General features: G+C 49.2%; 1 protein-coding gene across 2 annotated transcripts in view; it reads left to right on the forward strand.

Annotated features, from left to right (window-relative positions):
• The window catches only part of pkn1a (protein kinase N1a), a 207,371-nt gene that overhangs the window by 161,376 nt on the left and 33,190 nt on the right, over positions 1–12,805 (forward strand). For both annotated transcript variants that reach the window (XM_060855310.1, XM_060855311.1), the window contains one exon: positions 8,926–8,988. In XM_060855310.1, coding sequence (XP_060711293.1) covers positions 8,926–8,988 — 63 coding nt within the window. The remainder of the gene's footprint in view (positions 1–8,925; positions 8,989–12,805) is intronic.

Below are 12,805 nucleotides of genomic sequence, written 5' to 3' on the forward strand. Positions count from 1 at the left end.
TCCTTCCTCATCCATATGGGAGGTTAATAGTGAGAGAGGAGGATGTCTTTCTGCGGCTAGTTGATGTTCATGTATCCTGGTGGCTAGTTGCCTGCCTGTTTGCCCAGTGTAGTGTTTGTTATAGTCCTTGCACGATATTTATACAGACAACAAGTAAAACTAATGTAATTTACAAAATACTGTAAATATTGTACAAAATATTGGACAGGCAAGCAGGGAACTGGCCACCAGGCTACATGAACACCAACTCGCCACAGAAGGATGTGGAGTAAACTGGCAGAGGAAGTGGGAGAATCAGATACAGGTCCAACATTTCAAAAACTTTTGGACAGGTACATGAATAATTTGGATGGACATAAGAATAGGAAGGGTTTGGAGGGAGGGATAAGGGCCGGGTGCTGGCAAATGGGACTAGTTTAGTTTGGGATATCTGGTTGGCATGGATGAGTTGGACTGAAGGGTCAGATACCATGCTGTATGACTTTGTGACTCTGTGGAGATGTGTGAGAAAGGTTTTTGACCCGGGTTGGTAGGAATCTGGAACTCACTCCTGGAAGGCTGGTAGAAGCAAAAACCCTCATTGAAGAAATATTTAGATGTGTCCTTGTGATGCCAGAGAATACAGAGCTATGGGCCAAGTGCTTGAAATTGGGATTAGTTTGTGAGGCGGTTGTTTTTGACTACCTGTGTAGTGTGCTGTGTGGGTCAGACATCATAACCTAGATCACCCTGAGTTGCTAACTCAATTCCAGAAGACACAGTACAGCATCGCTTCACAGGAGGCTCCAAACCGCTGAAGATGTCACAGAGACTGGAGACAGAATGTCAGCAAGTCACCCTGCCAGCTCAGCAAACGTACTCACAACCACGGCAACCAGCATCCGAGCTACAAACCTTCACACCATCCTTCAACACCTACAAACCTTCACACCAACCTTCAACACCTACAAACCTTCACACCATCCTTCAACACCTACAAACCTTCACACCCACCTTCAACACCTACAAACCTTCACACCCACCTTCAACACCTACAAACCTTCACACCCACCTTCAACACCTACAAACCTTCACACCAACCTTCAACACCTACAAACCTTCACACCCACCTTCAACACCTACAGCTGAGACACGGTAAGGCGAGCAAGGAAATGGGAACTCTTTGCTAACTACCTGAGCACTGCCTCTGAACAACTCCGATTCTTAGATGGATGGTGAAGGAATCAGATACTGCCATCCTGTATCAGATACAGACCACCAATCAACACCCCCCAGAGAGAGAGAGAGAGAGAGAGAGTCAGACAAGATGGTCTCAGGATGATCCAGGTTATGATGACGGACACACACACAACAGACGACACTGATACAGACAGGAAATCGCGCACCAAAATTCAATCATTTTGAAAATAACCAATCAGGAATGGACCGTTACAATCACACCGGCCATCACCATAAGACAGAACAGAACCACATGGAGAAAGAGACACTACAAGACAACATGACTAAGCTGAGTAACAGCAGAGAAGACAACACGACAATCACCTGGATGAGAAACCTCGCCAACAGACAGCTGACAGGCACCGAAAAAGCCAGACAAGCCAAGTGACTCCACTACGACCACAAGGACACAAAAACTAGACTTCCCACGCTGCTCGCGAATGTACGCTCCGAACTAACAGACAACAAGCAGTTAGACAGAGCATTGTACCCTTACTGACAAAGAAAAGACAAGTGAACACCTCAACACCAAAGAGAGAGAAGCCCTAAATACCCTCAAAAAGGACAAGAACACAATCCTGGATAAAGTCAGAATCACAGTTATTATGGACAAGACGAAATATATTCCGAAAGCAGGGGAACTGCCTGCAGATACTGAAACCCACCTGTAGAGGGCCTGTGACCCCACGCCACAACCAACCAATCGAATTAACAACACATACAGAACATACAACAAAACAGACCAATCACCAGGACTGATCTACAAAACCAGAGGCCACAAACACCCCCAGAGTTTCCAGGTGACCCAAGGTACACAAACCAGACATAACACCTAGACCCATTGTGGCACTTGCAGTAATTCCATCGCATAAACTGGCAAAAAAAACTGCAACACAAACTGAAACACCTTATCAGTGGATCCAAACACTCCATACAATCATCACAGGAATTCCTCACCAATCTCAGGAACGTCAACATAGACCAGGGCAAAGCCATGCTCTCATTCGCTGTAACCGTACTGTTATCTTCAATTGACCAAACTCTAGCCAGAGAGACAAGAGGCAACCTCCTGGACAAACGGAACACAGTACACAGGACGGCATACTCGAACTATGGACCTGTGCTCAACAACACACTTCACATCCAACAACCAGAGATATAAACAGATCAATGGGACACGAATGGGCTCCCCCATCTTTGGACTCATTGCAAAAGCAGTGATGCAAAGACAAGAATAAACCACCTTCCCACAAATCCAACCCAAACTCTGGGTCAGGCAAGTGGACAGAGAACAGAGATGGGGAATACCCACCAGACTATCGACCACATGTTCACAGGGATCAGATTGACGAGAGAGGAGGAAGCCAACAATTAACTCCCATTCCCGGATGTGATGGGAAAAAGAACACAGAATGGTGAATGCATTATAAGAGTGTACAGAATAGCCACACCCACTGGCCAGGTCCTGGGCTACAACAGCACCCACCCGAACGTACACAAGAGAAGCTGCTGTAGGACCGTGTTCGAAAGGGCCACAACACACTGCAGCACTCCCAGCCTGTGAAGAGAAGGAGAAGAACACCTCGACAGAGGCTTTGCCAGGAATGGATAGCCCTGCCACTTCATCCACATGTGTCTAGCCAACAGCGTGAGGTGGCCATGCCTCAGCCGAACTCACTCACTGCAGTCCCTTAGATAAAAACATCTCTGAACTGACAGCCAGACTACTCCGCCCGCAGGGATTCATGACAGTTCAGACACCGACAGCCACGCTCCGACAACTCACCATGTCAAAAGACCCGATAGCCATCATGTGCGAGGCGAACATAATTTACAGGATTCCATGCAAAGACTGCACGCCACACGAGATAGGACAAGCAGGCAGGCAGCTAGCAATCCCCATCCACAAGCACCAACCAGCCAGGAAACACCATGACCAGCTGTCTCTATTAATCATACACACCGCTGACAAACACCACAAATACAACTGAGACAACACAATGATCACAGGGACAAGCTAAACAGGGGACAGCATTTATACAGCAGGGCACTCGGCTCCACCCTCCATCAATAAACACAGTATACCATCCACTACAACAAACCCAGTATACCAGTCACTACAACGGACCCAGTATACCAGTCACTACAACGGACCCAGTATACCAGCCACTACAACGGACCCAATATACCAGCCACTACAACGGACCCAGTATACCAGCCACTACAACGGACCCAATATACTAGCCACTACAACGGACCCAGTATACCAGCCACTACAACAGACCCAATATACCAGCCACTACAACAAACCCAATATACCAGCCACTACAACGGACCCAGTATACCAGCCACTACAACGGACCCAGTATACCAGCCACTACAACAGACCCAATATACCAGCCACTACAACAAACCCAATATACCAGCCACTACAACGGACCCAGTATACCAGCCACTACAACAGACCCAATATACCAGCCACTACAACAGACCCAGTATACCAGCCACTACAATTGACCCAATATACCAGCCATTACAACAGACCCAATATACCAGCCACTACAACGGACCCAGTATACCAGCCACTACAACAGACCCAGTATACCAGTCACTACAACGGACCCAGTATACCAGCCACTACAACGGACCCAGTATACCAGTCACTACAACGGACCCAGTATACCAGTCACTACAACGGACCCAGTATACCAGCCACTACCACGAACACCGGGAACTGGCCACCAGAAGCAGCAGGAACAGAACCATATCAATCCCCGAAGTCACACGACTTGAGGCTCCAAAACACTGAGGATATCACCGAGACAGGGAACGTAACATCATCAAACCAACTTCCCCGCATGCCGAACATACCCATAACCAGGACAACTAGCACCTGACCTACAAAGCTTTCCGCAAACCTAGACATGCTGCAGCAAACTGCTTCAAGGTCCGAGCTGTTTTTATCCGCTATAATCCAAAATTCCTGGCTTCAACAACCCAACGCAAAGCCTGACTCCAGCCGCTGTCCATGGAGCAGACACCTTGGTAGCAGGTTGACAAAACCCCTCGACAAGAGAAACGGAATAGACCAAATCCCTCTTAAAGGTTCGGTGTGTCACAGGCCCCACATTCTGTTCTCTTCCTCCATCCAGTTCCCAGCTTTAGTCCATTCCTTTCTATGTTGTTCTCCCTCCACACCCCTACTACCCCACCTCACAGTGTCCCAGGCTCATCTCTAACCCCAGAGCAACCCACTATGTTCTCAACACCTCCCCCTCGAACTTCTCTTTGCTCCCCCCCCCCTGACTTTCTCTTCCCCCCTCCCCCCGTTCCCCTCTCCTTCCCCCTCCCCCCGTTCCCCTCTCCTTCCCCCTCCCCCCCGTTCCCCTCTCCTTCCCCCTCCCCCCCGTTCCCCTCTCCTTCCCCCTCCCCCCCGTTCCCCTCTCCTTCCCCCTCCCCCCGTTCCCCTCTCCTTCCCCCTCCCCCCCGTTCCCCTCTCCTTCCCCCTCCCCCCCGTTCCCCTCTCCTTCCCCCTCCCCCCGTTCCCCTCTCCTTCCCCCTCCCCCCCGTTCCCCTCTCCTTCCCCCTCCCCCCCGTTCCCCTCTCCTTCCCCCTCCCCCCCGTTCCCCTCTCCTTCCCCCTCCCCCCCGTTCCCCTCTCCTTCCCCCTCCCCCCCGTTCCCCTCTCCTTCCCCCTCCCCCCCGTTCCCCTCTCCTTCCCCCTCCCCCCCGTTCCCCTCTCCTTCCAAGTGTGTTCTGTTCTCTTCCTCTTTTGGACCACACCCCCCCCCCCCCCCCCCCCCGATCTCCCCTCCTCACGTACTGCTCCAGCCGCCTCCTACCCTGTGTCAAGAAATTACACCTCCCACATCTGCTGTAAGATTTCCCACGCTCACCTTGTATTCGACATTTCCATCCTGACTATCCGCCAGCTTCACAGCTCTCGGGATTTTATATGCATCTATCCACCCTCAGCCTCTGACACTCGAGTGAAATTTGTCCAATGTCTCCTTCCAGTTAATACTCTCCAAACCAGGCAACATTCTGGTAAAAACAGTGCCTGCAGATGCTGGAAACCATGTTCTGGATCAGTGGTGCTGGAAGAGCACAGCTGTTCAGGCAGCATCCAATGAGCAGCGAGATCGAGGTTTCGGGCAAAAGCCCTTCATCAGGAATAAAGGCAGAGAGCCTGAAGCGTGGAGAGATAAACTAGAGGAGGGTGGGGGTGGGGGGGGAAAGTAGCATAGAGTACAATGTGTGAGTGGGGGAGGGGATGGAGGTGATAGGTCAGGGAGGAGAGGGTGGAGTGGATAGGTGGAAAAGGAGCTAGGCAGGTAGGACAAGTCCGGACAAGTCATGGGGACAGTGCTGAGCTGGAAGTTTGGAACTAGGGTGAAGTGGGGGAAGGGAAAATGAGGAAACTGTTGAAGTCCACATTGATGCCCTGGGGTTGAAGTGTTCCGAGGCGGAAGATGAGGCGTTCTTCCTCCAGGTGTCTGGTAGTGAGGGAGCGGCGGTGAAGGAGGCCCAGGACCTCCATGTCCTCGGCAGAGTGGGAGGGGGAGTTGAAATGTTGGGCCACGGGGCGGTGTGGTTGATTGGTGCGGGTGTCCCGGAGATGTTCCCTAAAGCGCTCTGCTAGGAGGCGCCCAGTCTCCCCAATGTAGAGGAGACTGCATCGGGAGCAACGGATACAATAAATGATATTAGTGGATGTGCAGGTAAAACTTTGATGGATGTGTAAGGCTCCTTTAGGGCCTTGGATAGAGGTGAGGGAGGAGGTGTGGGCACAGGTTTTACAGTTCCTGCGGTGGCAGGGGAAAGTGCCAGGATGGGAGGGTGGGTTGTAGGGGGGCGTGGACCTGACCAGGTAGTCACGGAGGGAACGGTCTTTGCGGAAGGCGGAAAGGGGTGGGGAGGGAAATATATCCCTGGTGATGGGGTCCGTTTGGAGGTGGCGGAAATGTCGGCAGATGATTTGGTTTATGTGAAGGTTTGTACTCTTTCTGTACCTTCTCCAAAGCCTCCTGTTCCTTCTGGTAGTGTGGTGACCACAGACGTACACCATACTCCAAATGTTTTTATACAGCTGCAGTATGACTTTCCCCCTTTTATACACCGTGCCCTGACTGATGGAAGCAAGCATGTTTGTACGGCATCTACCCCTCATGTCGGCTCTTTCAGGAGCTGTGTCCTTGCTGTCCAAGATCTTTCTGTATCTCAGTGCTCCTTGGGCTGCTGCCCCTTACTGAATACTTCCTCATGCACTTGACCTTCCTAAATGCATCACCTCTCATTTGTCGGGATTAAATTCCATCTGTCATTTCTCAGCCCAACTTTTGAATGGATCAATATCCTGCTGTAGCCTTTAATAACCTTTCTCACTAGCCAGAACCCCTCCAATTTTCACGTCATCTGCAAACCGAAAAATTTACCCACCTACATTTTTGTCCTTGTATATTACAAACAGCACTGCTGGTCACAGACCTCCTGTCAAACAAATACCCCTCCGTCACTACCATCTGTCTTCTAACACAAAGCCAGTTTTCTATCCAATTCACCAACTCACTGCAGATGCCTAGCGACCTAACCTTCTGGACTGGTGTTCCTAAATCTGCTACACCTCTCCTCCCAATTCTTCCCGCTGCCTCTCTTCCCCTATCCCTCTTCCCACCCCCACCACCTCCCCTCCCAACCCCATCCTTCTGCCCCAGCATTTATCCCCAACCCCTCTCTGTCACCTCTGTTAATACGCAGGATGTGATGCCATGGAATCACACTCCTGCTCCCTTATCTTCTGTGTCACCAGTAGAGGTCACGAATCCGAATTTCTGCTTACAAGTGTGTTGCAATTTTACATATCCTGTGGACTCGCCTAATAAACACAGACATCTCTGAGAACTGGATAGAATTTCCATCTCCGAAAACATCATTTTCTAATGGAGTTCCAGACTGCTAACACACTCTGTCAAATGCTTATCACCATCCCTTTCTGTCAGAAATACAGAATTGTTACAGTGACGAAGGTGCCTGTAGTGCCTGGAGTAGCTCTCGGAGTGTACAGCGGGACCTGCTGCTATTTGCCTGCACTTTCCCAATAACCCTCATCCAACACCTTTTCAAATAACTCCACCACGCTTTCAGGTAATATATTCCTGACCAAAGCACTCGCTGTGAGGAAAGGCTTTTGCTCACATTGCACAAACTTGTTTTGCAAAAGGCTTTAAATCTATGCCCTTTCATTCATGAACAGGGCCAGTTTCTGTCCGTCGACTTTGCCCAGACCTCTGCCTTTTCCCTAACCTCGTTGTTGCTCCTTGTACACGTGAAAACGGAGCGGAGTGGTACTTGGGTGAAAGTACGAAGTTGGGGGAAGGCAGGAGCTGGGGAATGTAGACAGCGAGTCGCTGTTTGAGGCTAAATCCACATCTGGGATATGTGGGAATCTTTTGACGGCAAGTTGATTGGAGCTCAGGGCCAGCATGGGCAGTGCACTGGTGGGCACTGCCACCTCATAGCACCAGGGATTCGGGTTCAATTCCAGACTTCAGTGACTGTCTGTGTGGTATTTGCATATTCTTTCTTCGTCTCCATAGGTTTCTTCTGGGTGCTCCGGTTTATGGGCGGCACGGTGGCACAGTGGTTAGCACTGCTGCCTCACAGCGCCTGAGACCCAGGTTCAATTCCCAACTCAGGCGACTGACTGTGTGGAGTTTGCACGTTCTCCCCGTGTCTGCGTGGGTTTCCTCCGGGTGCTCCGGTTTCCTCCCACAGTCCAGGGATGTACCGGTTAGGTGGACTGGCCATGGGAAGTGTGGCGTTATGTAAACGAATGATGGAGGTGAATCTCGGTGGAATGCTGTTTGGACGGTCATTGCAGACTCAGTGGACTGAATGGCCTCTACTTTTACTGTGGGGATTCTTTGATGTTCCTGTGAAACGGAAGGATGTGGATGGCAAGATTTGGGAACCTTAGATAATGAGGGAAATTGAGAGCTCACTCAAAAAGTTAAAGGCGGTATAAGTAAGATTTCAGGAATGGAAGACAGGCAAATCCCTGAAAGAATACAGAGAGCAGCGAGGAACTAAAGCAAGGAATTAGGAGGGCTAAAAGGGGCCATGAAATATCTTTGGCAAACAGGATTAAGGAAAATCCCAAGGCATTTTATACATTACCTCTCCGTCTGTGTGACGGGGAAAAGAGCCCTGCCTACTCCTTTTGTTCCAAGGAATCTCACCGGTCTGGTGTCATCTCAGGAAAATCTCCTTCTGCCCTTTCACTAGTGCCTCTGTATCCTTTCCATAATGTGGAGACCAAAACGATATTCAGGCAACTATGGTCTAACCCTGATTCAATGGTACTTTAGTGTTCTACCCCTCTAGAAATTAAACCCCAGCGTGTGTTAGTTTTCTCTTTTCCCATAGCCTTGCTAACTCGCATCATTCCACTGAGAGTGTCTCTATAAACAACTGGTAATCTTAAGCCCATACACTGCGGGAAAAATTCAGCACCTGGACCTTATTTTTCATCATGTTTGGAGAAATCCCAGTTGAGGGGTTAGAACTCGTTCCTGTGTTCTAGAGATTGTTATTGGGTTGTGTTTACAGCCAGTGGATCATAGTCAGCCAGACACAGACTGGTTCAATGTTCAAAGGTGACCAGAATTAGAAACAACATGAAAGTTAATGTTGGAATTGTGTCTTGCAGGTTCTATTCTGCATGTGTTGTCCTTGGGCTGCAGTTCCTTCACGATAACAAGATTGTGTACAGGTAAGATTTTCGTCCTCGTGCACGTTCAGACCTTTTGCTGCTGAATACTACATACCGAAGGATCTGTTTCTATGCTGTGACTCTGTGCCTCTCGACAAGACGAGATTTTTACTGGAACTGGAATTTGTGAGTTAGGCTTGAGAGTGAAATTAAAACCTATGGATAAAAGGAGCAGGAGTCGCATGTGTGCAAAATTGGCGAATGGATAGAGAGCACATGGGACTTTGGACCTGACAGGAAAGGGGATCATAGTACAAAACCCAGAACATTATACCAAATGGTGATGAATGTGAATTTGGGGCAGGTGTGGTACAATGTCGATTCAATGTAGGGAGAGTTTTTAAAGACATTGAGAAGGAACCAGGAGGGATTTCAGAATGATGGGCTTCAGTTCCCCAGTTAAAAACTGCAAGATCGGGAGTTGTTCTCCTTGCAGGGGTAAAAGCTGAAAGGAAATGTGTTTAAAAACATGAAGGGTTTCGAGAAGGTGGGTACAGAGAAACGATTTCTAATAGGTGGATAACCAGAGGTGAAAGAACCAGGGACCATGTAATTCGCTAGAAACATGACCTGTAGCTTTTAGCAGGGGTACAGAGCAAACATTCAATGTTGAATAATTTCTGGGACATGGTAAAAATGAGGGGGTGTGGGATTCACCAGAATATTGTGTGGCTCCATATATCCCTTTGTTTAGTTACAAGCCTGGAAGAGCCAACTCATTGGGTGGGCCAAACGGCCTCATTCTGTGCTCTGTCATTCTGTAATTAATAATGTGCTTTGATACTTTCCCAAGCAATCCTTCAAGACTTCACCTTCAGTAATATTTGCCCTCAGACCTACCTATGTGTATATTTACTGAGGCTCTGTGATAATGTTCGGTTGGGAAACTGTCTCCTCAGACTGGTTCTGACAGCAGGAAATTGGAGAGTGGGCCAGGCTGGAGTTGTCTGCTCCCCAGGATAGGGTTCTGGAGAGTGTCATCTCCGGGTCTGCGGGAGGTGTGTTTAAGGCTGTGTGTGGTTAGTACATTCCTGTTGAATGATCACTCAGGAATTAGTCGATGTATTTAATACCCTAACTGTTCCTGAATAATTATGGTCTTAATTTTGCTGGAACGAACCCAGAGTGCCTGATTTAAATGGAGATTTTCAGAGAGTTCTGGGTGTAAGGGAGTTGCCTGACGGACAGTGGAATTTCCTGGGAAATTCCTTCACAACGTGCTATGACAGAGATTCCACAGGGTCCCCATCTGCGATTCCCATCTAACCTGGAATGGTGACAGTCGGACTCAGCAGCACCACAATGGGGAAGTTGGGAATAACCATTCCCCTCTATCTGAAAGGTCAGGAACAAGGGAGGCACAACTTGAAGGTGAAGAGCAGGAAATTTAGATCGGATTTGAGGAAAATGTTTTCACCCAGCAGATGGTGGGAATCTGAAATGTACTTCCCAGGAAGGTCGTAGAGGTGGGAATCCTCAATCTTTAAAAAGCACATGTCGGAAATGTCAGAACATTCTAGACTATCAGCTAAGTGCAGGAAGCTGGGATTGTGTAGATAGATCAATGCAGACTTTCCAGGCCAAAGAGACTCTCTGCGTTGTGCGGTTCTAAGACCCTAGTTTTTAAAGAGAAGAGTTTTCCTATTTAAGACGGAGGATTTTGATTCTGGAACAAAGTCATTCCTGTTATGAATTCCCTTCTACAGGGAGCACTGGAATCTTGGTGACTGGAAATTATTTGAGGGCACAGCTGGGTAGATTTTAAACTTGTGCTGTAGCTGAGAGTAAAGGTGGGCAGGTGAGAATGTCGTTGAAAGTGTGGTGCTGGAAAAGCACAGCAGGTCAGGTAGCATCCGAGGGGCAGGAGAGTCGATGTTTCAGGCCAGAGCCCTTCATCAGGAATGAGGCTGGGAGCCTCAGGGGATGGAGAGATAAATACACCCCGGGCTGGCCTGCTCCCTGCCCTTAATCTCATCCTTTCAAATTCCCACCGTGACATCAACCGCCTCAACCTGTCCAACCTCCTCACCCGCTCCAACCTCTCGCCCTCACAATGCGCAGTCCTACACTCCTCCTGCTCCAACCCCAACCAAAAAGAACACCCAGCTCCATCCACCTGTTGCACTCTCAGCTCCCTTCTCCCCAGCCCCAACCCCCCTCCATTTATGTCTCCACCCCCTGGGGCTCCCAGCCTCATTCCTGATGAAGGGCTCTGGCTGCTCCTCGGATGCTGCCTGACCTGCTGTGCTTTTCCAGCACCACACTCTGAACTCGGATCTCCAGCGCCTGCAGATCGCACTGTCTTCTAGGTGAGAATGTAGTGTTGAGGGCACAAACTGACCAGCTATGGTGTTGAGGGCACAAACTGACCAGCTATGGTGTTGAGGGCACAAACTGACCAGCTATGGTGTTGAGTGCAGCTCCTGACCACAAACTGACCAGCTATGGTGTTGAGTGCAGCTCCTGACCACAAACTGACCAGCTATGGTGTTGAGTGCACAAACTGACCAGCTATGGTGTTGCGGGCACAAACTGACCAGCTATGGTGTTGAGTGCAGCTCCTGACCACAAACTGACCAGCTATGGTGTTGAGGGCACAAACTGACCAGCTATGGTGTTGAGTGCAGCTCCTGACCACAAACTGACCAGCTATAGTGTTGAGTGCACAAACTGACCAGCTATGGTGTTGAGTGCACAAACTGACCAGCTATGGTGTTGCGGGCACAAACTGACCAGCTATGGTGTTGAGTGCAGCTCCTGACCACAAACTGACCAGCTATGGTGTTGAGTGCACAAACTGACCAGCTATGGTGTTGAGTGCACAAACTGACCAGCTATGGTGTTGCGGGCACAAACTGACCAGCTATGGTGTTGAGTGCAGCTCCTGACCACAAACTGACCAGCTATGGTGTTGAGTGCACAAACTGACCAGCTATGGTGTTGAGTGCACAAACTGACCAGCTATGGTGTTGCGGGCACAAACTGACCAGCTATGGTGTTGAGTGCAGCTCCTGACCACAAACTGACCAGCTATGGTGTTGCAGGCACAAACTGACCAGCTATGGTGTCGAGTGCAGCTCCTGACCACAAACTGACCAGCTATGGTGTCGAGTGCAGCTCCTGACCACAAACTGACCAGCTATGGTGTTGAGTGCAGCTCCTGACCACAAACTGACCAGCTATGGTGTTGAGTGCAGCTCCTGCTCCAGTTTTTAAAGAGTCATAGAGGCATACAGCACGGAAACAGCCCAACTCATCCGTGTGGAGCGATTCCCATTTGCCTGCATTTGACCCATATCACTCTAAACCTTTCCTATCCTTATCCTGTCCAAATATCTTTTAAATGTTTTAATTGTACTCACTACTGCCATTTTCTCTGGCAGCTCATTCCATTGAGGAACTATTCTCTGTGTGAAAACGTTGTCTGTCAGGTCCCTTTTAATTCTTTCCCCTCTCACCTTCAATGCCGTCTAGTTTTGGACTCCCCTACTCTGCTATTCCCCTTTTCTCTGCCTCTCATGATTTTAGAAATTTCCACAAGGTCACCCCTTAGCCTCCTCCGCTCCAGGGAACAATCGCTCCTTATAAGCCAGGCCAGTAAGATCCTTGTAAAACATTTTTTTGCACCCTTTCCAGTTTAATTACATCCTTCCTGTAACAGGACAACCAGAATTATACACGGTACTCCAAATGTGGGCTTACCAATGGCCTGTACAGCTGTAACATGTCACCTCAACTCCTGCACTCAGTGTTCCAATCGATGAAAGCAAGTGTGCTAAATACCTATTTATTTGTGAGCCACTTTCAAGGGACCAAG

The sequence above is a fragment of the Hemiscyllium ocellatum genome, chromosome 45, assembly GCF_020745735.1.
Source record: "Hemiscyllium ocellatum isolate sHemOce1 chromosome 45, sHemOce1.pat.X.cur, whole genome shotgun sequence".
Taxonomy (NCBI): domain Eukaryota; kingdom Metazoa; phylum Chordata; class Chondrichthyes; order Orectolobiformes; family Hemiscylliidae; genus Hemiscyllium; species Hemiscyllium ocellatum.